The sequence below is a fragment of the Mandrillus leucophaeus genome, unplaced genomic scaffold, assembly GCF_000951045.1.
Source record: "Mandrillus leucophaeus isolate KB7577 unplaced genomic scaffold, Mleu.le_1.0 Scaffold114, whole genome shotgun sequence".
In the NCBI taxonomy this organism is placed as follows: domain Eukaryota; kingdom Metazoa; phylum Chordata; class Mammalia; order Primates; family Cercopithecidae; genus Mandrillus; species Mandrillus leucophaeus.
In genome coordinates, this window is record NW_012099654.1 from 2,255,824 (window position 1) to 2,281,549 (window position 25,726).

A 25,726-nucleotide genomic window follows, 5' to 3' on the forward strand; every position below is an offset into this window, starting at 1 on the left:
CCAGGCTGGAGTGCAGTGGTGCGATCTTGGCTCACTGCAAGCTCCGCCTCCTGGGTTCACACCATTCTCCTGCCTCAGCCTCCCAAGTAGCTGGGACTACAGGCACCTGCCACCACGCCTGGCTAATTTTTCGTATTTTCAGTAGAGGCACGGTTTCACCGTGTTAGCCAGGATGATCTTGTTCTCCTGACCTCATGATCCACCTGCCTCAGCCTCCCAAAGTGTTGAGATTATAGGCGTGAGCCATCGCGCCCGGCCGCATACCTATATAATTTAAAGCACATGAATCAAGAATCAACAGGCCAGTGATGGTTACTTAATGCTTTAAAGATCATTTTATAAATCTGCATGAGAAGGTTTGTTAATAACAATGGAGACGATTTTTTGCCTGGTGATGTGAGTGCTGTTCTGTATAAGCAACGACTGGAAAGAATGTTCTGCCCTTAGCCTAATGAACATACAAGCGTCCTCCAAGCCCCGCACCCTCAAGTTGGTGAAATGGTACTCCTGGTCTAGACTCCAGATTCTAGAGCCCCCTTATCCTGCAACCCTCAATTAAAGGGGGATTCCCTTGTTTGGCTGGCTCACAAGTCTGGTGGCCCTGCTGTCAGCATATCAGCACATGGCCCTTTCATGCGAGGGCTTGCTCAGTACCCACGGACAGCAAGATGGACTTCCTTGGAACTCAAAAACAGAATTTATGACTGTTTTTGTGCCTGTACATTTGGCAGGATTTGCTTCCATTATAATATATTGCCTGGTGGCAAGGTTGTGGGAGCAGGAAGCATGTATTCCCCACCCCCTCACTCTCTACTTCTAACTACCAGAGACAAAAAGAATCTGACGTTTGCTGGATAGCCAAAGCATAAACATACATAACATAATGATAAGGCGTATAAAGAAAAGTCAAGCAGAGCAAAGGGCCAGGGATGGAGTGGATTACATAGGTTGGTTAGTTGCGATAGTTGAAAGATTCCCTGTACCAAAACCTTCACAAATAAGTGGGATATTCATCTTTATATTAGATGTAGAATGTATTCAAGAAAGAATGAACGAAACTGCCAGTAGAGAATACCAGATGACTATAGTGAAGAGAATTCTAGAGCTAGAAAGGCCGTGAGATACTATTTATTTCATTCTCCTCATTTAAATCTCAAATAATCCAGGCCCAGTTATGCTGAGTGGTCTCCCGGAGGTCACACAGCTGGTCAGTAAGCGATCCAAGATGACAGACCTTCGAGACTGAAGAATGGGGAGGAAACAAGAGAACTCTATCAAAACAAGGACAGTCCTAAGTGAAGGGCTTGGGTCACTTAATTCTTGGAAAATGTTTTGATTTTAGCTCATCAAGGAAGAGACCAATCCCACTGCACTGGGTGAAGGCAGCAGCTGCCCAGGACTCTCAGGGATTGGCAGGTGTGAACAATCAGATCCTCAAATTCTTTCTGAGGTCATGTCTGAAACTGTGCATGCATTAAGTGGGAAAGAAAAAGGAAGAAGGTAGGCAGAGAAAGGCAGGAACATGTGGCCAAAGGACACCACGAGACAGTCTTGCCTGGCTCTGGGAGTCTGTGCAGAGTTGGAGGATGGCCCTGAGAGCTTGGGCTGTATCTCACAAGGTGTGCACTCCTGGCCCTGAGCTCCATGGAGGAGGGGTAAAAATGCCCTGATGGCCGGGCATGGTGGCTCACGTCTGTAATCCCGGCAACTTGGGAGGCCGAGGCCTGCAGATCACTTGAGGTCAGGAGTACGAGACCAGCCTAGCCACCATGGTGAAATCCTGTCTCTACTAAAAAAACAAAAATTAGCTGGGTGTGGTGGCAGGCGCCTGTAATCCCAGCTACTCGGGAGGCTGAGGCATGAGAATCACTTGAATCTGGGAAGTAGAGGTTGCAGTGAGTGGAGACTGTGTCTTTGTATCCAGCCTGGGTGACAGAGTGAGATCCTGTCTCAAAAAAAAAAACCAAAAAACCAAAAAGTGGCCCCTGAGCCATAAGCACACAGGAAGTGTGAGCAGGGGACTTGGCCACAGCCACATGGTGGCAGGAGAAAGTCAACACCTGGACGCAGAAAAACATGAAGGCCAAAACCTAGAACCGGAATGAGCTAGAACAAGGCCTACACCGCGTGAGCTACATTTATGACTTTTGAGAGGTTTACAACTTTCACAAAGGAGGGAGAGAAAAATAGGGACCATGATGGATGGGAAAAAAAAATCCATTTCAACCTGTCATTACATATACTTTCCTTTTGAAGATTTCAAAAGATGAGGGAAAATTGACTTAGTTAGTTAGGGTATTGAGGGGAGCTCATCAGCACAGACTAAACCCAAAAAATGAAATGCATCTTCTGTTGGTGTTCTCAGTTCTACCGCAAAGAGGGTTGAAAGTAATTTTGCTGGTGGCAGGGACTGGGGACGGAGAAATGAGGGAAAAGGAAGCTCCCCCACACCAGTATGTAAGATGGTTGGGGCTTCCTTTCAGATTTACGGCAAGCTGGAAAATCCGTTCTATGTCTGGCTCATGTCACATTCATATTTCGTGTCTGTTAGAAGAATCTCACGCCACATCAGTTGCCTGTGATCTACATTAAATATAATAGGCTCTCTGCTTATCTTTGACACAGCTGAGGGGCTGATGTAGAAATTGTCAAAAGACTATACAATGACTTATATATTCAATAATGGCTCAAACTTCAAAGGTCTATCTTTTGCCCTGCTCTTCATTTCTTTCCTCATAATACTTCTCAAAGCAATCTTGTCTTTCCAGCCTCACAATCAGGGACAAATTCCTGACTGCAACATTTGCTCTTCCATCTTCCCACTTCACCTCACTCATCCCTGCAGAAGCACAAGTATTCCTCGCTCCTTCAAGGCCACTTCTAAGAATTAAGAGCCTTGCGGGGAAGGGTACTGCATCGACCACTGCATCTCAATCATTGTGGCAGATGTACCAGAGCACTGGGAAGTTGGCCTTGGCAAGAAACTCAAGCTACTACTACAGAGTTGGGAAGAAGTTTTAGGATCAAGAAAGAGGTGATTGGCCGAGGTGAGTGCATGAGCAGAGAGGTGCCTTCAACTTCCACTGCGGACAGTTCTGACATCTTGCCTCTACCTGAGGTGAGTTCTAGCCCCGGGCAAGTCAGTCAAATGAATGTTATTGAGAACCAGCTGCAAACGATTACTGCCCTAATGTCCTAAGCACAGAGTTTACAGGGAAGTCTAACTTGCAAAGCCTTCTCTCAATGTCACACACCATTTTTGAAGATCAAGACATCTCTTTATTACTTTGACCACTTGCTTCCAGGCTAGTTTTTTTTGTATTCCACTCTGCCAGCCTGAGTTTCTAGCTCACTGAACTCTTGTCTCCTGGCCTGGTATCCTAACTCTGGTGTCTGTTATTTCTTAGTCCAGATCTGTTACCTCTGGATTTTCTTACCTTGATGGATTTACCCCCAGACCCCAACTCTTGCCTCTCAGACATGTTATGTCTATCGAGGACTTTGTTTTCTGTTTCCTTTGACTTGAACTATTCCAGGCCTCTCTCTTAGACATGTTTTCAGAATCTAACCACTTTCTCACCACCTCCATTGGCACCCTTATCTCTTGCTACAATTCTTGCAGTGGTCTTCATAAGTCAGTTCATGTCACTCATCTGCCCCAAACCCTCCATTGGATTTCATTTTACTCAGCAAGAAGACCAAAGCCCTTTTAGTGTCCACTCTGACCCCATGGCTTCTTACCCTCCACCTTGGTCATTCTGCTCCAGCCAGACAAGCTTTGCCTCTCTTTCAACTGGTCTCTCACACGCCTGCCTCAGGACCTTTGCACCGGCCGTTGCCTCTGCTGTGAATGCACTCTCCCCAGATATCTGCCTGGGTCTTTGCTCAAATGTCACCTTTATAGTCACATCCCCCTAGACCATCCTATTTCAGTTGTAACTCTCCTTACCCCAGCATTCTCTATGCCCCATGCAGCTTTATTTTTCTCTATAGCACTTAACACCATCTAATATACTACATCTACTTTACTTATCTGTTTATTGACTGTCTTCTCCAAACTATTATAAGCTCTATTGGCTGGGGATGGTGGCTCACACCTGTAATCCCAGCACTTTGGGAGGCCAAGGTGGGAGGATCACCTGAGGTCAGGAGTTTGAGACCAGCCTGACCAACATGGAGAAACCGTGTCTCTACTAAAAAAAATACACAATTAGCTGGGCATGGTGGTACATGCCTGTAAGCCCAGCTACTTGGGAGGCTGAGGTGGGAGAATCACTTGAACCAGGGAGGCAGAGGCTGTAGTGAGCTGAGATCTCACCATTGCACTCCAGCCTGGGCAACAAGAGGGAAACTCTGTCATAAAAACGAAATATAAAAAATAAAAAACAAACAAACAAAAAAAGAATATAAGTTCGATCAAGGCAAAACTTTGTTTTGTTCACTGCTGTCTCCCAATGACTAGAATAGTTCCTGGCACATGATAACATTCCATAAACATTTTTTTGAATGAATTAGTGAATGACCTCTCTATCCCCAGCTCAGGTATCTTTCTGGCATCCAAGCAAAAATATTCAAATGCTGATCGGACAGCCCCAGGTTGATGTAAAAACTCAACATGTCCAAAATGGAACTTATTACCTTCTTGACCACAGCCCAGACCCACTGTCCCTCCTGTGTCCCAGCCTCAAAATGCCATCATGCTCCTGCAGGTGGTTTTTAAAATTAAAAAACATAAACAAGGGCATCTGCATTCACTCAACTGCACATGCAGAAACTGGAATCATCTTTGACAACATCTTTTCTTCCCCCTAACTTCTAATCAAGCACCAAGCTTTGTTGAATCTATCCATAAATATCTGTGAACATGTTGTGTGTTGACTTCTCCCCTTTCCAACCTACATTCTTCTAGTCCACAGCACCATCTTAAGTGTCTTAACCAGCCTCCCTGCCTTCTTTCTGGCCATTAGAGGGAGCTCTCTAAAGGCCAAGAATGATCTTGTCCTTCTCTCAAAGTTCAAAATCTCCCCATCCCCACACAATAAGGCAATGTGAAAGAGTCTTCATGACTTGTTCTTTGAGTAACTCTTTTACTTCCAGAGCTTGTTAGCTGGTATTTGATCTAACTGAAATGTTCTTTCCATCTTTTTGACTGGCTATCACCTACCAGTTCTCAATTAAACGTTACTTCTTTCAAGAAACCCTCTCTGGTGCTCTGAGCATCATGCACTTCCCACATAATAACCCTGACCACACTATATTATAACTGAAGTTTACTTGTGCTTATGAGAATAAAGACCACAACTGATTTACTCATGGTTGTATCATAGGCGCTCAAAACAATAGTTGCTGAGTAAATAAATGAACGGTATTAAAATTCACATTGAGATGGAATAGATATACTTTTCTTATTCTTCTTGATAAGTACAACAAAATATCCTGAACACTATGTATAAAACAAACAGAACAAGACTGAAAGAGAAAAAAGGTAGAACTGCTAGGAAGCTTGGGGATGGGGAGTTCCCTGTGTTTGCTTTCTGCTCCATAGATTTCAGACTTGGAACTGAACAAGTTGGCAACCCAGAAATGCCAATAGGCACAGACAAAGAAAAGCCCCAACCAAAGCCTGCTCTCTCTAGCCCAAGGACCAGGAAAAGGGCAGTCTAGCAAGATAGAAAACTTTTAGATAATAACCTCTCTCCTCAGACCAAACACCAGGAAAAAATTGTAGCTCAACTGCCAGCTACATCAGCAAAGGTCTGGTGGTAGCCTAGACTTCCACCCTCGTGAACCTAACAAGACCTGTGAACACTACCATTGGGGTGGTATCAGAGAAGGGTAAGTAAGGACCTGGGACTTTCATCCCTGCTGGGTGGTAATGAGCTCCTCCTTCCCTCCCTCCCATGGTATCCATGACCAGGAAGGGAGTATGGACTGCCAACCCTCCCAGCAGTAATGAGAATGCCCACTCTTGGATGTCACTGGAGTTTAAGTGGAGTACCTGGACTTCTACCTCCACTTGGTAATAATAAGGCAATGCCTCCCCTTCTCTTGCCAGAGAGGAGTCAGAGAAAGCCAACTCAAGTAAAAGGCTTAAATAAGATGCAAATTCTCATAACATAATATGAAAATGACTGCTTCCAATCAGAAATCACTTGTCATACAAATAAACAGGAAGATTTCAAACAGAATGAAAAAAGACAATCAATAGTTGGCAACACTGATATGAGAGAGATGTTAGAATTATCTGATGAATATTTTAAAGCAGCCATAAAAAGGCTTCAATGAGCAACTATGAACACACTTGAAACACATGAAATTTAGAAAGCATCAGGAAAAAAATAGAAAAAATAGAAAGCCCTAGCAAAGAAGAAGAAATAAAGAAGAACTAAATGAAAATTTTAGAACTGAGAAATACGATAACCAAAATAAAAGGCTTAGTGGTTGGGCTCAACAGCAGAATGGAGAAGACAGAGGAAAGAACCAGTGAACCGGAAGACAGAACAATGGAAACCATCTAAAGTGAAGAAAAAAGAAAACAGACTAAATTAGGGACCTGTGGAACGGTAACAAAAGATCTAATATTTATGTTACTGGAGTTCAGGCAGAAGAGAAAAAGGGCAGCACTGAAAAAGTATTCAAATAGTTAAAGTTTATGGGAGGTCATTGTTTTGGGCTAGTCTCTTGCACTAGGCCACTGCAGACCAGAACTAAGCAGAATGGAGTCACTTGTGCTAAGTGCCACCTAATCAAATTGAACTTTGAAAAGAGCCAGTTTTCCAAAAAACAGTTGATTCCGGTCAACCCGAATGAGCATAATAAGGAAGTCCCCTCTGTTTTAGCCCTTTACAGAAAGGGACTTTGAAAGGACTATCTGCTTTTTGTTCTCTGTATCTGCTCTCTTTAGCCCTTTTCTGCCTATGAAGCCAACTTTCTCTGCTCAGCTCATTAGAGCACTCATCCCATTTTATAGAGTGAGGTATTGCCTGCTTCTAGAATAGCAGATAAAAGTCAACTAGATCTTTATACTAAATTTATTGTAATATTGTCTTTTGACAAAATAAATAATGGCTGAAAACCTCATAAATTTGGCAAAAACTGTAAACCTACAGATTCAAGAAGCTGAGCAAACCCCAAACATAGTAAACCCAAAGAAATCCATGTCAGGCAAAAAAAAAATCTGAAAAGCAACCAGAGGAATCAATAGTTTATACCTATTGGGAAAAAAATACTTAAGACTGTAGATCCCCCTCTAGAAATGTGGTACCTGTTTTTAGAATTCCCACAATAGACTCAGCAGTAACCCCTCACTTGCCCCAGAGAACAATGGATCTTATCTATCTTTTAAATATTGGCTTCTCTGAATAATAGGAGAAAGCTAAATGTCATCATTGCTTTAATTTGTAATTAATTTTTACTGTTAGTGAAGCTGAGCATTTTTATATGCTAAGTGTTTGCTGACATTTCTTTATGAATTTCTAATTTATATATTCAGGTTATTAATTCATTTCTGTTTCAACCCCCTCCTGCCCTCAATTTATCGTTTATATGTGCCTATGATTTTTTTGCTGTATAGAATTTACATTTTGTTTTACCCAGAGAATTCTTTTAACCTTCTGCCTGATGGCTTCTGGTTTTGAGGTCATGCTTATAACTAGTAGCTAAGGTTTTAGGGAATGTAGATTTGTTTTTTGATTTGCTGTCCAGGGGTACAGTTTCCCATTTTTTGCATAGCTAAATCCACTGAATAATAAATTGCACTTTAGTAATAATCTCCAGCCTTAAATGTATGTTGTAAGTAAAGAATGAATATTTGGTCTTCATCCCCAGTTCCCAGCATAGAGCTCCTAAAACCCTTGGATAAAAGTGTCCTTTGGAGCCTGGCACAAGGGGTCATACCTATAATACCAGCTACTCCAGAGGCTGAGGCAGAAGAATTGCTTGAGGCCAGGAATTTGAAACCAGCCTGGGCAACACAGTGGACTCCATCTCTTAAAATAAAAAAGTTAAAAAAAAATTAGCCTGGCATGGTGGTGCACATCTGTAGTCCCAGCTACTTTGGAAGCTGATGTGGGAGGATTGCTTGAGCCCAGGAGTATGAGGCTGTAGTGAGCTATGATTGAGTCACTGCATTCCAGCTCTGGTGACAGATTGTAGCTCTGGGCAACAGAGGGAGACCCCATCCTTCCCCCTACTCCACCAAAAGAGTGTCTTTTGTAGGGGAATGAGATGACTCTTGGCTGAGGATCCTAGATAGCTTCTGGATTGGGCTGGTCTCCAGAAAAACCAACCATATGTCCAGAGGGTTGGAATGTTCCATCCTCCTTCCACCTCTTTTTATGCCCCTTAAATCATCATGTCCCAATCATTGTGCAAGTGCTCTTTAATCTGGGGAAAAAGCTAGAATGTCACCATGCATCTGTTTAAGACTGCAATTGTTATGCTCATTTTTGATACTGAGGTTTTGAAGAAGGGAGGATGTTGATGGCATTTACAGAATGGAAAAATGGTTGTTTCACTTTTTTTGGCACAGAAAAGTGCTATTCAATAAGTACATCTAGGTTTAATTCCAAAATTTCCTGCCTCTTTAGCAAAGGATCTAGGTAGGATAACTTATAAAAGACACAAAATTAATAACACCGGCATAAAAGGGGGCAAATCAAGATAAGGAAGAGTGCAACAAGTATCTGGATCATGCAGATTTTGCAGAGGCACAGGCTCTCTGCTTCCTGATTGCACAACAGAGAAGGAAATGTGAAGAATTACACAATTTTTATCATATGAAGTGAGGACACATAACAGCTTCTCAAAGCGTGGGTGGAGGAATACAAAATGATTCCTAGAACCCACCCCTGAGATGTTCAGTCTTCATGGTGGACTCTGAGTAGAAGAAGATGTGTCCTATAATGAACAATGTCCTCATTAGTGTTCTCATAGTAGATGCAAATGTAATCCTAATAGAGATTGAATGTGTGCCCCACCCAAATCTCATGTTGGAATGTAATCCCCAATGTCAGAGGTGGGGCCTGGTGGGAGATGATTGAATTATGGGGGCAGATTTCTCATGAACGGTTTAGCACTATGCCCTTGGTACTGTCCTTGCAATGGTGAGTGAGTTCCTGTGAGATATAGTCGTTTGAAAGTGTGTGGCACCTCCCCTCGAGCTCTCTTGCTCCTGCTCTCTACGAGTGATGTACCTGCTCCTCCTTTACATTCTGCCTGATTGGAGGCTTCCTGAGGCCTCCCCAGAAGCAGATGCCACTACGCTTCCTATGCTTCCTGTACAGTCTGCAGAACCATGAGCCAATTAAACCTCTTTTCCTATAAATTGCCCAGTCTTGGGTATTTCTTTATAGGAATGCAAGAACAAACCAATACAAATCCCTAGTAAAATCAAAGGTATAATATTAGAGGTATAAGTCTGTAACGTGGTTGATAAACGTGGCTTGCAAGTGTTATAACTTTCATAGCACTTAGAATATACCTTAAATTATGTTGCCCAAAGATAATTTTGACTGGCATTTTGGCAGGAGTTGGTCGTTCAATGGCTCAAAAGGGGCCTGGACTCATTGATTGTTCCATTCTGATCATTAAGGCCAGATTCTAGAAACTGGGCAGGAAGTTGGCAGTGCTAACATTCTATGATGAAAATTACAGTTCTACTATGGTTTGAATGTTTGCACACCTCCAAAATTCAAGTTGAAACTTAATTCCCCATTGCAACAGTATTAAGAGAGGGGGTCCTTTAGGAGGTGATTAGATCATGATGGCTTCTCCCTGGTGAATGGGATTAAGGCCCTTATAAAAGAGGCTTCACACAGTGTTTGGCCCTTCTTGCCCTTCTGCCTTCCACCATGTGAGGACACAGTGTCCGTCCCCTCTGAAGGACTCAGCAACGTCTGGAAGCAGAGAGTAGCTCTCACCCGACACCAAACTTGCCTTGATCTTGAACTTGCCAGTCTCCAGAACTGTGAGAAAATGAATTTCTCTTCTTTATAAACTACTTAGTCTCAGGTACTTTCTTAGAGCAACACAAAAGAATGAAGTAAAACACAGCCTCTAGCCAGAATTTTTATGTCCTATTCCTGTATTCTTGTATTCTATCCTGCCTCCATGGGGAGATGAGGCTATAGAGTATCTCAACACAAACCGGTTGGGATTTTCCTCTAATAGCTAAGCTAGAGATCAGTGGAGACCTCCTAATGTAACCCAGAGAAACATGGAAAAGGTGGAAGAGGTTTTAGCCTGAAACATGTTCAGATACCCACTAATTAGCTCATACTAGCGAATTTACCATGGCCACGGCCACGCTGCTCTGGAGCACAAGTCATCTTCTAGATCACCAAAGGAAATGACTTCCTGTGATTATCTGATGACATCTACTTAAGTGCTGGAGAATGTCTGCCAGCAACAGCGTGACCGCAGTGAGAATGCACCTGGCAGACCTTCACGTTATCGTGCTGGTGTGCACAGAGGTGTTTTCCCACATGCTGCTCCCAGACAATGACTGGACGTGACAGGACTATTACTGCAGGCTGCTTCCTGGGTCACACAGGACTCCTCTGAGGCTGATGTTGTCACGACCCCTGGGTCTCCAACAGCCTTGCCAAACCTTCCATAGATTACTGGATAGTCTGGGAGGTTCCACCCAAATGCTCCTTCCTCCCTCCTTCACTCAGGCTTAGAGTTGCATTGCAGCTCTCCCAGACTTCACTCCCTTCCTCTCCATCTTCTCTCACACAGTCATTTCCTCTAATAACATTTTTGCATGTTTAATCCCATCCTGGCATCTGCTTCATGGAGAACCTGAATTTGTTTTTATTTCAATTGATATTTAACCTTTCTGACAACAGAAACACAGTAGGTCTGTGCTTCTCACAGGAAGGACCTGACCAATTTCAATTTATGAGGGTTTTTTTTTTTAAGCCAAATTTCTGTACTAGGTGAATATTCATCCTTCTATTCCATATGACAGAGGGATAAGCAGCTGATTCACCTAAAACAGTATCACACTCTTACAGTATACAAGAAAAAGGAAGGAGGTTATAACCTAGCCTTGCTTTAACATTGAGGGGGTTATTTTATTTTATTTTTTATTGTTTGAGACAGGTTCTCTCTGCTACCCAGGCTGGAGTGCAGTGGCACAATCATGGCTCACTGCAGCCTCTACCTCCTGGGCTCAAGCAATTGAGGGGTTCATTTTAAATGTATAGTGTAATCCACATCTAAGCCCTGTTTGCAGAATGAGAGGTTGATGAAAGAAAGCTCAGTGAAAGCTGCAGAGTCTTAATCTTGCTTTTGGCAGCACCAGCCCTGGCATCCACCTCAGGACCTCGTTCACAAAGACAGAGAATTAACATTTGTTGAATGAATGAAGGCGATGCCGTACAAAGATTGTATGGTTCCTTTCAGAGCCTAAATATTTAATAGGTGGGTCACTGAGGGTCTGAACTAGAATATTTGATACGCAGACATCCAGGGTTGAGAGTCAGATGTTCTGCAGAGAGATGGATGGAAGGGTACCTATAGGGTTCTGCAAGCTCAGTAATAGATGTTGTTGAAGAAGAAATATAAGTTAGAATCAGGACGGGACACGCAGAGAATGTACCTCTTTGGGGTCAGTAAAAAAAGGGAAGGAGCCCAGAGGAAGCACTCAAGATCAGTTACAAACTGATATCCCAAATGTTTTGGCATAGTTCTAGGAAAAACTCTCCTACATTTCAAAGTCCAGATAATACTAACTCCACCCTCTGACACAGAGGACTTCTTTGGCAACAGAGCACAGGAGTGGTACATGAAGGCAAAGGCCATTTGTCTTAGCTCATGTCAAATGGTAAAGCAGAGCTTCTTTTATTTTAATTTAGCTATTCAAGCTGCTGAAGCTATGCCCAAAAGCCCTAGCCCTTTCTCTGATATGAGTCACAGAGTCTCTATGTTTCCATATTGGGAGCAACTTTTTTTTTTTTTTTTTTTTGAGACGGATTCTCGCTCTTGTTGCCCAGGCTGGAGTGCAGTGGCACGATCTTGGCTCACTGCAACCTCTCCCAGGTTCAAGCGATTCTCGTGTCTTAGCCTCCTGAGTAGCTGGGATTACAGGCACCCGCCACCATGCCTGGCTAAGTTTTTTGTATTTTTAGTAGAGACAGGTTTTCACCAAGTTGGCCAGGCTGGTCTCGAACTCCAGACCTCAGGTGATCTGCCTGTCTTGGCCTCCCAAAGTGCTGGGATTATATGCATGAGCCACCACACCCAGCACAATTGTTTTTTATAACTAGAAATGTGTTGGGCTTTCCTCCAACAAACCAGGAAGGTCAAGAGATACGTTCTAGAGACCTCTTTGTGGTTGCTTAATGCAGAGCTCATGCAGACACATCTGCAAACCTAAGGAAACGACCCTCTAAGGACTGGTTAGCCACTTAAAATGCGGGCCAAGATAGGCTATTAAATTCGAATCCTCACTGCTTCATTACAGCTTCCTCATATTGTTAGCCTACAAACTAAGTTAAGGACACACTTAAATTCCTTCACTGGCTTCATTGCCCTATTAATTCCTGCTAGTACATATATTCCCCTATATTTTCTTTTCTAAAAGATACGAGTGGAACCTACAACTTTGTGAAGCCAGATATTTTTGGATTTTTACTTTCCTGGGGAAGTGACAGTTTGTCTTTTTTTTTTTTTTTTTGGGATGGAGCCTCACTCTGTTGCCCAGGCTGGAGTGAAGTGGTGCGATCTTGGCTCACCACAACCTCCGCCTCCTGGGTTCAAGTGATTCTCCTGCCTCAGCCTCCTGAGTAACTGGGATTACAGGCACCTGGCACCACGCTGCGCTAATTTTTGTATTTTTAGTAGAGACGAGGCTTCACCATGTTGGCCAGGCTGGTCTCGAACTCCTCACCACAGGTGATCCACCCGCCTTGGCCTCCCAAAGTACTGGGATTACAGGTGTAAGCCACCATGCCCAGCCAGTTTGGGTTCTTTTAAAATAATTTTTCAGTGGTCTCACAGGGCTTAGAGTGCCTCTTACTAGAGGCCCATTTCAACATACCTCCGGTCTGTGGGGTACAGTTCCACAGTGACCACGTCAAGAGAGTTCCAAGCTGAGATGGTCAATCCATTGTACAGACACAGCATGCCTATCATCATGGATTCACTGGTGCCAAACCAAAGGAAGAAACAGCTGATGCCCGAAAGCACCATAGAGCCACCTGCCAACAATGCAGACAAAAGGTTGGAATGTTTCCCGTCATCTTAGTAAAGCAAGAACCCTTGGGTCCTTACAGTTGTTCAAGAAAACTGAATTCTAAGTGGAAGCTGCAGGATGGGCTCCATAAAGCTCAAGAACTGGTGCGTTCACCTGAACGAAAGGCCCTAACTGCCTCTCAACACAGAAAGTATGAAATGCATATCATCTTTTACTCAGCTAGTTAAGTGGGAAAATACACATTTTACACATAATTAGCTTTTCAGTCTGTTAACTCATGGAAACCACTCAAATGAAATGTAATTAGACATAATTTTCACTACAATTTAGTCCTAATGTGAGGTCTAAGGGATTTCTCCTCATTGGATGCAAATCCCTAATAGATGGGAGTAAGGGGAAACAGGGTCCCTCTGGATTGCAGGGGCAGCTCTTTCATTTGACATGAAACTGAGTACCTACCTAGCATTGTTAAGCGCCCAATTCTGTCCATCAGCAGAGCAGACACGATGTTCCCTGGCAATACTGCCAATGTCCCCAGAAAGTTGACAAAATAAATCCAGTAGGCACTATAGTCATCATCAAAGGTAATCTGACATCCCGTCTTGTTGTGAAAAAATGAGCAGTTTTTAAATTCACTGTCAATGAATTTATATGGCTCAAAATCTGTAGAAACAACAACAAAGATAATTCATTAAGTTCTTATCAGGCATGCACCAGTATAAGAAAGCCTATTGAGAATTCAGAGACGAATCACAGTATTGTAAATTCCTTGAGGGCTTTCAGGCCTGTGCTGGCTGGACTTTTTGTGTCTTCTGGCCAAAGCATAGGATCTAGTCTGGGTCTTCACATTATAAAGTAGCTGAATGATGAGATACCTTTGTTGAATAAAGGAATAAATTAAATTAAGGGGTCCAGCTATCTTCTTGTTTCCTATGGTTGGCCATTGCTAATTATATTACTTGCTTACTCCTTTACAATATTACTTTGTCCTAATTGTCATGTTATATAAAGACTATCACTATAGTACTAATAGTGTCCACACTACAATTATAAAAACAATTTGTTTCAAAATGTGCATGGGCTGGGTATGGTGCCTCACGCCTGTAATCCCAGTGCTTTGGGAGGCTGAGGCAGGAGGATTGCTTGAGGCAGGAGTTCAAGACTAGCTTGGACAACATAGTGAGACACCATCTCTACAATAATAATAATAATAATAATAATAATTTTTTATTTGAGGCTGCAGTGAGCTGTGATTGCACCACTGTACTCCAGCCTGGATGACAGAGTAAGACCCTGTCTCTAAGGAAAAAAAAAAGTGCAAGAGTCAGCCTTATTGTTGCCGTTTTATGAGACTCTAAGGCACAGAGAAGGAACAAGTCTTTCCTGAGGCTGAATTTATAATTTAAAGTCTATGTGCATGAATCTACTGAGGAACAAGAGTCAGCCTCATCTGAAGGTCACCAGCATTCATTACTAATCTCTTCTTGAATTTGAAACCATCCAACAAGAGTTGCAGATGGTGGTGGTTTCTGCTAAAAGGCTGTGAGAATCGAAACTATCTTCCTTGCTGATCAAGATCTGACAAAATGTTGGTCTTCTGAGGTTTAATGGGTTAGCAGACAGGTAGATAGCATTGCTCAAAAAACAAAAAACAGAAAGACACCTGACCCCATTCTTCTTTGGAGCTAGGCAGAGCTGACTCTTGTCTGAGCACTAAGAAGGCAGGTCTGGCAACAGGGCAAATGCTAATGCTCCTTCCAGTGCCAGGCTGTTATGCTGGATGCATTTTACAGGACACACAGACCAATGTTTGGGAGTGGGAAAGTGGAAAGCACAGGCTTTGAAATCAAATAAATCTGGGTTCAAACATCTGTTATTACTAGTTTTGTAACTGTGGACAAATTACTTAATTTTCCTAAGCCTCAGCTACTGTGAAAACTAAATGAGATAATGTATGTCTAATGACCTAGAGTAGAAAATGGTATATAGGTGTTCAATCAATGCTTGTTTGTCTTCCTTTTCCCCCACGCCCAGGGAGTTTAAAATACCCCGTTATATGGGTTTGGCTAAAAATATATCTGAGTGTAGCCACTTGTTGTCTATCTCTGTTGGCTATAGAGTTGAGGCATTTTAACAAACACCAGATTTTGAACCCAGGATTGTCAAAACAAATAAACTATAGGTTAGGTCTTTGCTTTAAAAATTTATTCATCAAAGGATTTTTTTTTTGTTGTTGTTGTTGCCAACTTTTGAACTGTGGCAACCTCCATTTGCACTAAATCTGACAAAGACAAACAATACAAGCCAACCTTCGATCCAACCTGATTTAGATAACTTGTTCCATTTATTCTTTAATATCCACTTCCCGCATAAGCCTCTGTCCACATCATCACAGGGTTATCACAGTGGGCCCTTTGACAAGGCCTCAGGTAGAGGCAGTACTAAGCAGCACACCTACCTGTGTTGTCAAAAACAGTATCAATAAATGTGCAGTTCTTGAAGTAGGTGTTGAGTGAAGTCACATCCTCAAAGGTGCAGGACTTAAAAACAGAGTCTTTGAAAGTTACAGATTTGAACTTGACCCCTATGAATCTGCCCAACACATAGAAAAATTCATATCAATGAGTGTGTCCATCAAAGTTCAAAGCTAAGTCAAACAGTTTTAGAGATGGAATGCCCCACTGTCTTAATTATAAAGAACACAGACTTCTGGATTTTCTTAGCTCTCTGCTTTTTCCCCTTTTCCTTATCCAGGCTGACCTTTGCCTATCTTGTTGCTTACCAATAAAGAGATGACACTCCTAACTTCCCTTAGCTTTTTGCAATGTTGGTAAAAAGTTTTGTGGGGTATGCAACTGAAGATACTTTGGGGATTACCTGGGGCTGTTCTTTAGGTTTTAATCCTATTGTCTCTTCACATATATCTTTACTTGAATATTCTCTATTTGGGGTTAATGCCCCTAACTTAAGGATGACCTCCTACCCGATCTTTTAATAAAATTATTTTTCCCTAGCTGAAAATCCAGTCTTCTTCATTCTAGTGTGGGGATCTCCAATTATCCCAAAGAGACAGCATGAGAATTCTGTTTCATTTATATGAAGAATAACTGACTTGGGGTTGAAGAAACTCATAGGTGACACTCATTTCCAGGATAATTTTTCTTCTTACAGCCAACAGATAGTCCCTTCAACCAAACAGAATTATGAGAACTCTGCTCATTTTTGGAAACATGAAGAATGATGAAACCTGTTCAGGTACATTTTTGGGTGTTATAAGGGGGAATTCTATGTGGTAAAAACGGTAACAGTCATAATGATCATAACATCTTAGAAGAGTCCATGATTCAGGCCTTATCAGCATTGATAAGGACTCCCAGCAAACACAGATAAATATTCATTAATGTGTCTTGGTACTTTTTTAAGAGACTATGAACGTACACTTAGCCAGTCACTGAGAAGAAAATGCTTGTTCTCCTGGGGAAGGAGTTATTATGTCAATACCAATCTTATTAGGGGCAGAAAGGGACTGATCCAGTCACTGAGAGGATAATCCTTGTTCTCCTGGGGAAGGAGTTATTATGTCAATACCACTCTTATTAGGGGCAGAAAGGGACTGATCCTTCTAGGTAAGTAGGTTGATTTAAAAGCAATTTACTAACTATTGAGTACTTTCAAAATTATTCTCTCCCTAATACCCAATTACATGTGTTGGTTCACAACGCACTGTGGCCTGACAGACCAATCAGCTTAAAAAAAATCATTGCCCATGGTACATTACCTGGGAAAAATAATAATGATCTTGTTTCAATCCCCACTCCAGGGACCCAGAGTAAAAACATCTAAATGCACCAAAAGAGGCTAAATAATGGCATAGCTTTAAAAAGGTATCAATTTTTCTGTCATGGAACTGAATTTGGAAAAAGGAATGAATCAGTTTTATTTTTTGAATGGATAATTCAGAGAGTACACACAGTGCACAATTCGAAAGGTTGAATGCAGAAAAAGTCAGTCTTTACCCATCCATCCCCAGGCCACAAGTTCCTCTGCCCAGAATAACCATTGTTGTCAGTTTCTTGTGTGCTCTTCCAGGAGCATTCTGTGTCTAAAGTACACCTGCTTTATCTCCTTCTAGTCTACCTTGGAGGTTATTCCATATTAGTACATAAAGAGTTGCCATTTTATGATGCTGAATAAAAAAGCTATTTTTAAAGAAATGAATCTGTTAATGGTATTTCAAATTTTCCTGAAGGAGAAAAAAATTGTTTCTATGATCTTTTAAAATAAATGTGTAACATACGTGTTTTATAAAAATTGTAATACTATTAAAATTAGTAATCATTATATTGCTAATGTAAAAAAGTTCTAAGCAGTGACCGAATATCCAGTTTAGAACTTTAACATATATTACTAAAAATATGACTGTCAGAGACACAAACAGATATTAGAAATTTCTAATGGAGTAACAATACTTTTGAAAGTCAGTTTTCACGCTGGCATCACAGAGGACTTGACGCTAAGCTTTCTGTGAAATATAAGTGCAGATTCAAGTCAGTATTTTATGTGGGACAGTGAAGGTGATCCTACTTGGCTTGGATTATGATTAGTTCCTTCATTGAATTGCTAATTTGAACAATTACCTCCTAGTTAGTAACCCTCTTTTCCATTACACAGATCATAAGCATCCCACTGAATTCTTTTTCATCTTTCTGAACTGGTTTTTGCTCTGGGGAACTTTGATTATTTTAGAGTTTTACTTTTATCACTTTTGAAATTGGGACAATTTCCTAAGAATGATGCAAACTATCATGAACTTACACTGGCAATTATTTGTTCAGGCAACAAAAATACTTGGATATAAACAAGTACTTGGTCTACTCTTTTCCCTGCCTAAAAGAATGACCCAGGACCATCTCCCTGAGTTGGTTCTCTCTCATCATCAAGAAATATTTCAGATCCCATAAAGGAGACCCTTCTATCTTTCAAAGCCCTTTACTTCGGGGAATGATTCCTATTCTCTAATTGAAACTCTTCCTGATGCAATTTGACCTCAATTCTGGATTCAGCATATTGGGAAGGGTGAATTCTGAAAAGTGGCTCTGTTTCTCAGGAATAGAAGACTCATATAATCACATTTCAGGTTTCTTCTGTGAATTAAATAATCCTATAGCCTGTCTTATTTTCCCATACTCTTCACTCTTCTCTTCCTTCCATTATTTTTGTCGCTCTCCAACATTGCTCTAAATTTTCTTTCCACACCAGTCAAGTCCACTACTTAATAAATATGAAGCAACTTAACTGCAAAAATAGTTTTAAGTGAAATAATGGATACACTTGTACCTTTTATTTAAAGCCTATTTGGAAGTATTGAAATTCACCATGAAAATGACTAAATGCACAACTTAAACCAAACAAAAAAAAAAAACGATGCCTGTTTCAGTGCAGGGAAGGCTAGGAAGAAATGTTTTTGTGGATAGGTAGCAAATTAAATTATTTCAAGTTTCTAGACCTGCCATTGTCGTATTCCATTCCAGTATGTATCTGATTTTCCATTGTAAAGTTAATACTGAAATTTGCATATTTATCTCTCTGCACATTTCTGGTTAGCAATGCATATTCATCGGACTGCAGATGTTTAATGACATCAGGAAACCAAACAGATAATCCATAGTACCTGTGAAGACAAAGAAATGCGAGTTTGTAAAGGTGCTAGCATGCCAGAGGCAATGAGCACCTCCCTGGTGTTTTCACCGTGGTAATAGTTCCTGGAGAATGGCTGGCTCCCTATAATATTATGAGTAATTCATCATACAGCAATCCATGTGTCCCTCTCCCCCAACATTAATCTGCAAAAATCAAGCTTGAGAGATGGCCTAGGGTTAGCTGGAGAACCCCAGGTATGTAATCCCTAAACCCTTCCTTTGGGAAGAGACATGCAGAAAGCATCCCATCCTATGCTCATACATGGTGCCTGGTCTGAATATGTCCTCCCAAAACTCATGTGTTGGAACTAAAACCCCAATATAATAGTATTAGAGGTGGGGGCTTTAGGAAGTGATTAAGTTATGAGGGCAGAGACCTCATGAATGAGATTAACGTCCTTACAAAAAGAGGTGCGAGGGTGCTGCCTCCCTCACTTTTCCCCTTCCTTCCCTTCTACCACATGAGGACACAGTATTTGTCCCCTCTTGAGGACTCAGCGACAAGCTGCCATCTTGGAAGCAGAGACTGTGCCTTACTGCACACTGAATCTGCCAGCAGCTTGATCTTGGACTTCCAGCCTTCAGGACTGTGAAACATAAAATTGCTATTATTTACAAATTACCTGGTGTGGTATTTTGCTATAGTGGCAGAAATGGAGTAAGACACCTGGCATCCTGGCCCCAATATCTTTCTCATCATTCCAGGCTGCTCTGAGAAACTCTCCCTCCTAGTCTGGTGCTACAAACTCCTGGGATCCAAGCATGGTGAGAGCTCTTAAAGAATGACCTCTTTTGCTAATGGGGAATCTTTCTTGGTTGCTACACTGCTGTGATACTGCTATCCTGGGGGTAGAGTGCCAGTTCCCAAGGTAGTTCGAGGCTGTGAAAAGGACATTCGTGTTATTCTCAGAGATTCCAAGTTATTTCCCCTTTCTGCCTCTTGACCTCTAATGTGTTATTCTAACAGCTGTGTCATGCTGCTGTGCTGTTCAATACAGAAGCCACCAACCACGTGTGCCTACCAAGCAGTTGAGATGTGGCTAGTTCAAACTGACATATACTATAAATATAAAATACCACAGGATTTTGAAGACTTACGGAAAAAAGAATGTAAAAATATTTGCTAATAATTTTTATACTGATCATAGGTTGAAATGACGATGGCTCATGCCTGTAATCCCAACACTTTGGGAGGCCAAGGCAGGTGGATCACGAGGTCAGGAAATCGAGACCAGCCTGGTCAATATGGTGAAACCCTACCTCTACCAAAAATACAAAAATTAGCCAGGCGTGGTGGTGCATGCCTGTAATCCCAGCTTCTCAGGAAGCTGAGGCAGGAGAATCGCTTGAACCAGGGTGTCGGAGGTTGCAGTGAGCTGAGTTCGTGCCAATGCACTCCAGCCTGGCGACGGAGTGAGACTCCGTCTAAAAAAAAAAAAAAGGGAAAGAGAGAATGAATGAAACAAAATGTAGTATTAAAATTAATTTTATCTATTTCCTTTTACTGTGTGTGTGTGTGTGTGTGTGTGTGTGTGTGTGTGTGTATGGCTACCAGAAAATCTGAAATGAACATCTGTGGTTCACATGATATCTCTATTGCACAGTGCTGCTCTGAAGTAGTACCTCCCAAGGTGAGGTCCCCGGACCAGCAGGATCATCATCCCCCACAAACCCAGGTTCCAGTGAAACCTGATGAATTAAAAACTCTGGCAGGGGAGTCCTCCAGGGATTCTTCTGATGCACATTCAAGTTTGAGAACCACTGCTCTAGTTTATCCCCAGTGACAAAGGGACACAAGGAAAGAAGTGGGAATGGGCATAGCCTTTGCAGGAGGACAGGCTGGGTTTGAATCCTGGTCTTGTTGCTTACTAGCTGCCTAAACTTGGGCCAGTTATCTAACCTTCAGTTGCCCATCTCTACTATTGGAATGATGGGAATATCCACCTTCCTGGGTGGTTGCTCAGTTTAAATGGGATGTCAAATATCTAGCACATAGAAAGTGCTCAGAAGACAGTATGAGTCGTTTTTATCATCATTGTCATTAGGATTCCAGAAACATCTGTGCCTCAGGATTTCCACCCCTTTTCTTCATAGTAATGACTGTGGGGGTGTGAGGGTAGTTATTGAGGAAGAAATGACTTAGGGATACAACATTTATGGCATTGTTCTCTAGTCACATACAAACTTTGAAATGGCAACAATGAGGAGGGCACATTACCCTAGAATGTCCATTATCAACGATGTTGGAGGGCTTTCGTTTAATTTGTCATTTATTTAGCAAACATTTACTGAACATGCACTAAATACTAGGCACTATTAATGTTCCAGGGATATTAATAAATAAATCATAAAGCTTAAAATACGATCAATAATGAATTAGTAAACAAAATAAACAAACCAGATAATGATGATTACTCTTTACACCTTGACAGCAGGACTTCCTTCTTGCTTATCTTTGTCTTCTTTGTCCTTAACCCCTTGCTTAGGTACAGAGTAAGCACTTAATATAGGTTAATTTTCAGCCTTCCCTTCCTTCGGAGATTAATGGATTTTCTAGAGCTTGGGTGGGATTTACTTTACATATTCTAAGTCAACCCTCTTAATTTAGAAATGAGGAACTGAGACTAAGCAATGTCTGCAAGTCACAAGCCAGCCAAACCACCCAGCAGAATGGGCTGCTAGGCCTCCTGACCCCCAGCTTCCTTCTTTCTCCATATTCTACCTCCTCCGGCACTGAGAAAGAGTGGTCATCTTTGATCACTTGCCTGGTTTGATTTAGGGATGTTAAGAGATGAAACTTGCAACATAAATGTTAGGCTCTATAAGGTACTGAGATCCTGCTGACCTGAAAGTGTAGGGTATTATCTAATTCTTCTTTTCTAAACAGCAAATTAGGCAACAAGAGAGTTGTACATACACATTCTAAAGTGACTATGTCAGCGATTAGCAAATAAAATCTTGATATTTTCTCCCTATTTCCTCTTTTATTAGAACACATATATGGCAGTTTTATTCATTTGGCAACAACTATTTACTGAGCTGCTATTGTGTGCCAGGAATATACATTAGTGAATAAGACATAAACAAAATTATTATTTTTTTTTAGAGATGGGGTCTTGGTATGTTGTCCAGGCTAGAGGGCAGTGGCTATTCACAGGTGTGATTATAACACACTTAAGCTTCCAACTCCTGGGCTCAAGCAATCCTTCACCTCAGCTTCCAGAATAGCTTGGAATATAGGTGCATGGCACCACACTCAGCTTTGAACAAGGCAGTTAAAAATTCCTGTTCTCATGGAACTTCCAGAGAGGGAAGCCAGAACTTTACTCTTTATACAGAATAAAGGAGCATTTTGCATATTAGAAGGTAGAAAGTGCTGTGGGGTAAAGTAGAGCTGAGAAGGGGATAGGGAGTGTGGAGGGGCTGCAATTTTTTTAAAAGAGAGGATGACATCACTGAGAAGGTAACATATAGGAAAGAGTTGAAGAGGGTAAAGAAATGAACTGGGCAGATGTCTGGAGGGGAAAGCAACTCAGGCAGAGGAACACTGCAAAGGCCCGAGATGGGAACTGTTCTAGAATGTTCAAAGAAGAGCAGAGAGGCTGGTATGGCTGGGACTGGGCAAAGGAGGACACGACAGAGAAGTCATGGGGCAAATCATCCAGGGCCTTACTGGATTTTGCAGATACAATTGGTTTTGCTACCTTGGCTTTATGACAAAACAAATAAAATAACTGGTTTATAACAACCACAACTCTCAGCAAACCTAAGCTGAAAAAAAATTTCTTCCTTAGCAGGTTAACAGCATCAAGCAATATAAGAAAAGAAAGCAGCATGGCTGGGAGTTACAATGTGGACACTGAACAATTTTGCTTGCCAAGAATTTAAATATCACTTACCCAAAGGACAGGGTGAACCAAACAATCGTAAGCTTTATTGTATTATCCCTGACTGGGTAGTTGAAACATCTCATAAAAGTCAACCAAATCTGTGAAATATTAGAGAGTTAGTTTTCTCATGCAGTTACTTAGTCAACCCCACTCCCCAACCCCTTCCACCAAATTATAAAAAAAGCTGAGTTGTCATTGGGTTGAATTCATTTCACCTTAAAATGTAAAAGCTAAAGGTAATTGGAATTTTCATTCTTCAGCTTCCTGGATGCCAATGGACAAAGCAACTCAAGACTTGAAGGTACCCTGCCACTGCCAAGACTCCTGGCCTAACTAACACTTTCCCTTTCCATCTTTCCATCTTCCCCAGATGGAATGTATTGGCTAAACACTGGTCAAGAGGGATCAATGACCTGGCTGTGGTCCAGGAGTCAGGTGTCGGGGGCAGGAGGAAAGAACCTCGCTCGTAGGGCAGGTCCAGCAAACCCCTCTTCTGACTAACCTCAAATGCAATAAAATGACATGCAGATCTTCATGGGACTTGTTACTTACTCCGTAAAGCTCGGTGCGGATCCGAACAAAACACCTCCTATACCATGTTCCTGTGTCACTCTCAATTTCAATCAGCTCATCTATTTGTTTAGGAGTTTTTATTTTGTTTACCTGTAGAGAGAAACAGATCACAGTGCTAAGTTACCTTCTCTGAAGTTGCTGATTATAGACTTACAGTTTGTTTTTACAGGAGCAAAAACCGACTCTGGCAAAAAGTAGGCGGTATTTGGTAATCACTTCATACATATATGAGACCATTGGCATAATTATACGGATCCAAACAGCACCTAGAAGAACTGAAGAAGGAATGACTGAGAGGGAAAACCACAAATAAATGGGGGAAGGGCAAGTAGTAATAGAATAATGTGAAACCAAAATGCCCTTCCTGAACCATTACTACAGAGACACACATTAGCAGACTAAACATCCAGATAAGTTAGATTCTGGATTAAGAATTATTTAGCTTGGGCTAAAGTGAGTGTACACATTTTTTTTTTCTTTGAAACGTACTTATTTGATGAATTTGACCCTTAACTGTAGTTCTGAAAGCATTCCCATCATTATTCTCAGAGCACCACTTCCGGTCCTTTTCTTCCTTTTCCCACAGCCTAACCCATGGTGGCTAGTCAGCAAATACCCACAGGTAGCCACGATTCAAGATTAAGTGAAGGAGTTTTGATTCCAAGCATCAACATGAATTTCTCAGCCATGTAAGGGAAATAAATGATAGAGGTTTAGCATGAAAAGCAGCATCTATGACTTCAGTTAGCCTCTTTTTGCTAAGGAAGAGAACCACAAGACAGGAGAAGCAAAGAGAATGAATCCTGAAAATAGAAAAAAAGGAAGAATGGGTCCTTTGTGGGCCTGGCCCGCCTTCTCCTGCTAATCGAGATTTACCTGTTTTTGATAAATCTGAGAGGACATGGAAATGTGTACACATTATCCCTGCCAGAGGTTTGAACAGGTTTTTCTGGACATCCTGCCAACATCTAAAGTGGCAACTCTATTGGCAGAATACAGGTACCTAGGCCAGTTTGAGACAGAGGTGGCCTGGAGACCCTCAGCATCTTTCAAATTATACTAAGTAGGCAGTGGCTTCTTTCCGGCCGGGTAAACAAAGATGTCTGTACTGAGCAAAAATAATCTCTGAGTTAAATATGGAATTCCAAATCAAATGCAGTCAGCTCAAAATAATCCATGTAGGAATTATGTTTTTAAAACTCTAGATTTAAAAAAAGTGTTTTTTTTGTTTGTTTGTTTGTTTTTTTACATCATGGGATAGTCTTAATCCACTTTTGGGAGGCTTCCTCTTTTTCACTCATTGATGTTTGTTTGTTCATTTATTCATTGGCACCCATGCGGGATGCAAACATAGGCAGCCATGGGGCTCCAAACAATTACCATACAAAATGAAAAAAAAGTACTCCAATGGGGATCTATATAGATGGGAAGGAAACACTGTTCAGAACAGCCCATTTAACCTGGAAGTGAGAGAGAGGCTTCAGGAACTGCAGGCTTATAGAGAAATATGCTATCTGCCATGCATGTAACCTGCTTGGAGGACATTCCAAGTGGGAGAAATATGTGCAAACAAACGTCCAGAGTTAGGAGGGAAAAGAGTGTGCCAGGAAACTGCAAAGAGCTTGGGATTCCTAAGGGATAGCAGAAGGTCAGAGGGCGGTGAATAAGGAGGACTGCACCAAATCAGCGGCAGTGGACTAATATTTAGGAGGTGGAATAATAGAACACAATGGTTTCTTAGATGTACTGAAGCTAAAAGAAAGAATATAGTTTTTAGGTTTAGGTGGTGCTGGTGGTAGCCGCTGATGAAATTTAGGACAATGATAAGACTTGGGGACTCGTTAGGTGATAAATTCAGATTTAAAGATGCCATTTCCCCCCACCCCTCGCTGCCCAAAGATGCCATTTTTGAAGGGCCTATGTAATCTAGAAGGATGCCCACAGAGCCCTTCAACCTGCATGTCTGGAGCTCAGGAGATTTGTGCATTAGGAGACACACAGGAAACAGCTGAGATCAGCTAAGGAGAGTGAATAGGGTTAAAATGGAAGTTAGCTGAAAATGAAGTCTTGGAAAACAATATTTAAGGTAAGGGCACACGAAGAAGAGCTTCAGAGGAAACCTTAAGAGGGCCAGGCATGGTGACTCACATCTGTAATTCCAGCCCTTTGGGAGGCTGAGGCAGAAGGATCACTTGAGCCTAGGAGTTTGAGACCAACCTGGACAACATAAGGAGACCTGTTGTGAATTATCTACAAATAATTCAAAAATCAGCCAGGTATGGTGGCACATGCCTGTATTCCCAGTTACTAGGAAGGCTGAGGCAGGAGGATCACCTGAGCCAGGGTCCAGCCTAGGCAACAGA

At 41.7% G+C, this 25,726-nt stretch overlaps 1 protein-coding gene across 2 annotated transcripts in view; it reads right to left on the bottom strand.

Annotated features, from left to right (window-relative positions):
- SV2C (synaptic vesicle glycoprotein 2C) overlaps nucleotides 1–25,726 on the bottom strand; it is a 296,496-nt gene that overhangs the window by 44,321 nt on the left and 226,449 nt on the right. For both annotated transcript variants that reach the window (XM_011996436.1, XM_011996431.1), the window contains exons 7-12: nucleotides 23,343–23,453; nucleotides 22,800–22,888; nucleotides 18,708–18,872; nucleotides 15,660–15,793; nucleotides 13,661–13,864; nucleotides 13,046–13,205 (exon numbers count right to left, since the gene is read on the bottom strand). In XM_011996436.1, the coding sequence (XP_011851826.1) occupies nucleotides 13,046–13,205; nucleotides 13,661–13,864; nucleotides 15,660–15,793; nucleotides 18,708–18,872; nucleotides 22,800–22,888; nucleotides 23,343–23,453 (863 nt within the window). The remainder of the gene's footprint in view (nucleotides 1–13,045; nucleotides 13,206–13,660; nucleotides 13,865–15,659; nucleotides 15,794–18,707; nucleotides 18,873–22,799; nucleotides 22,889–23,342; nucleotides 23,454–25,726) is intronic.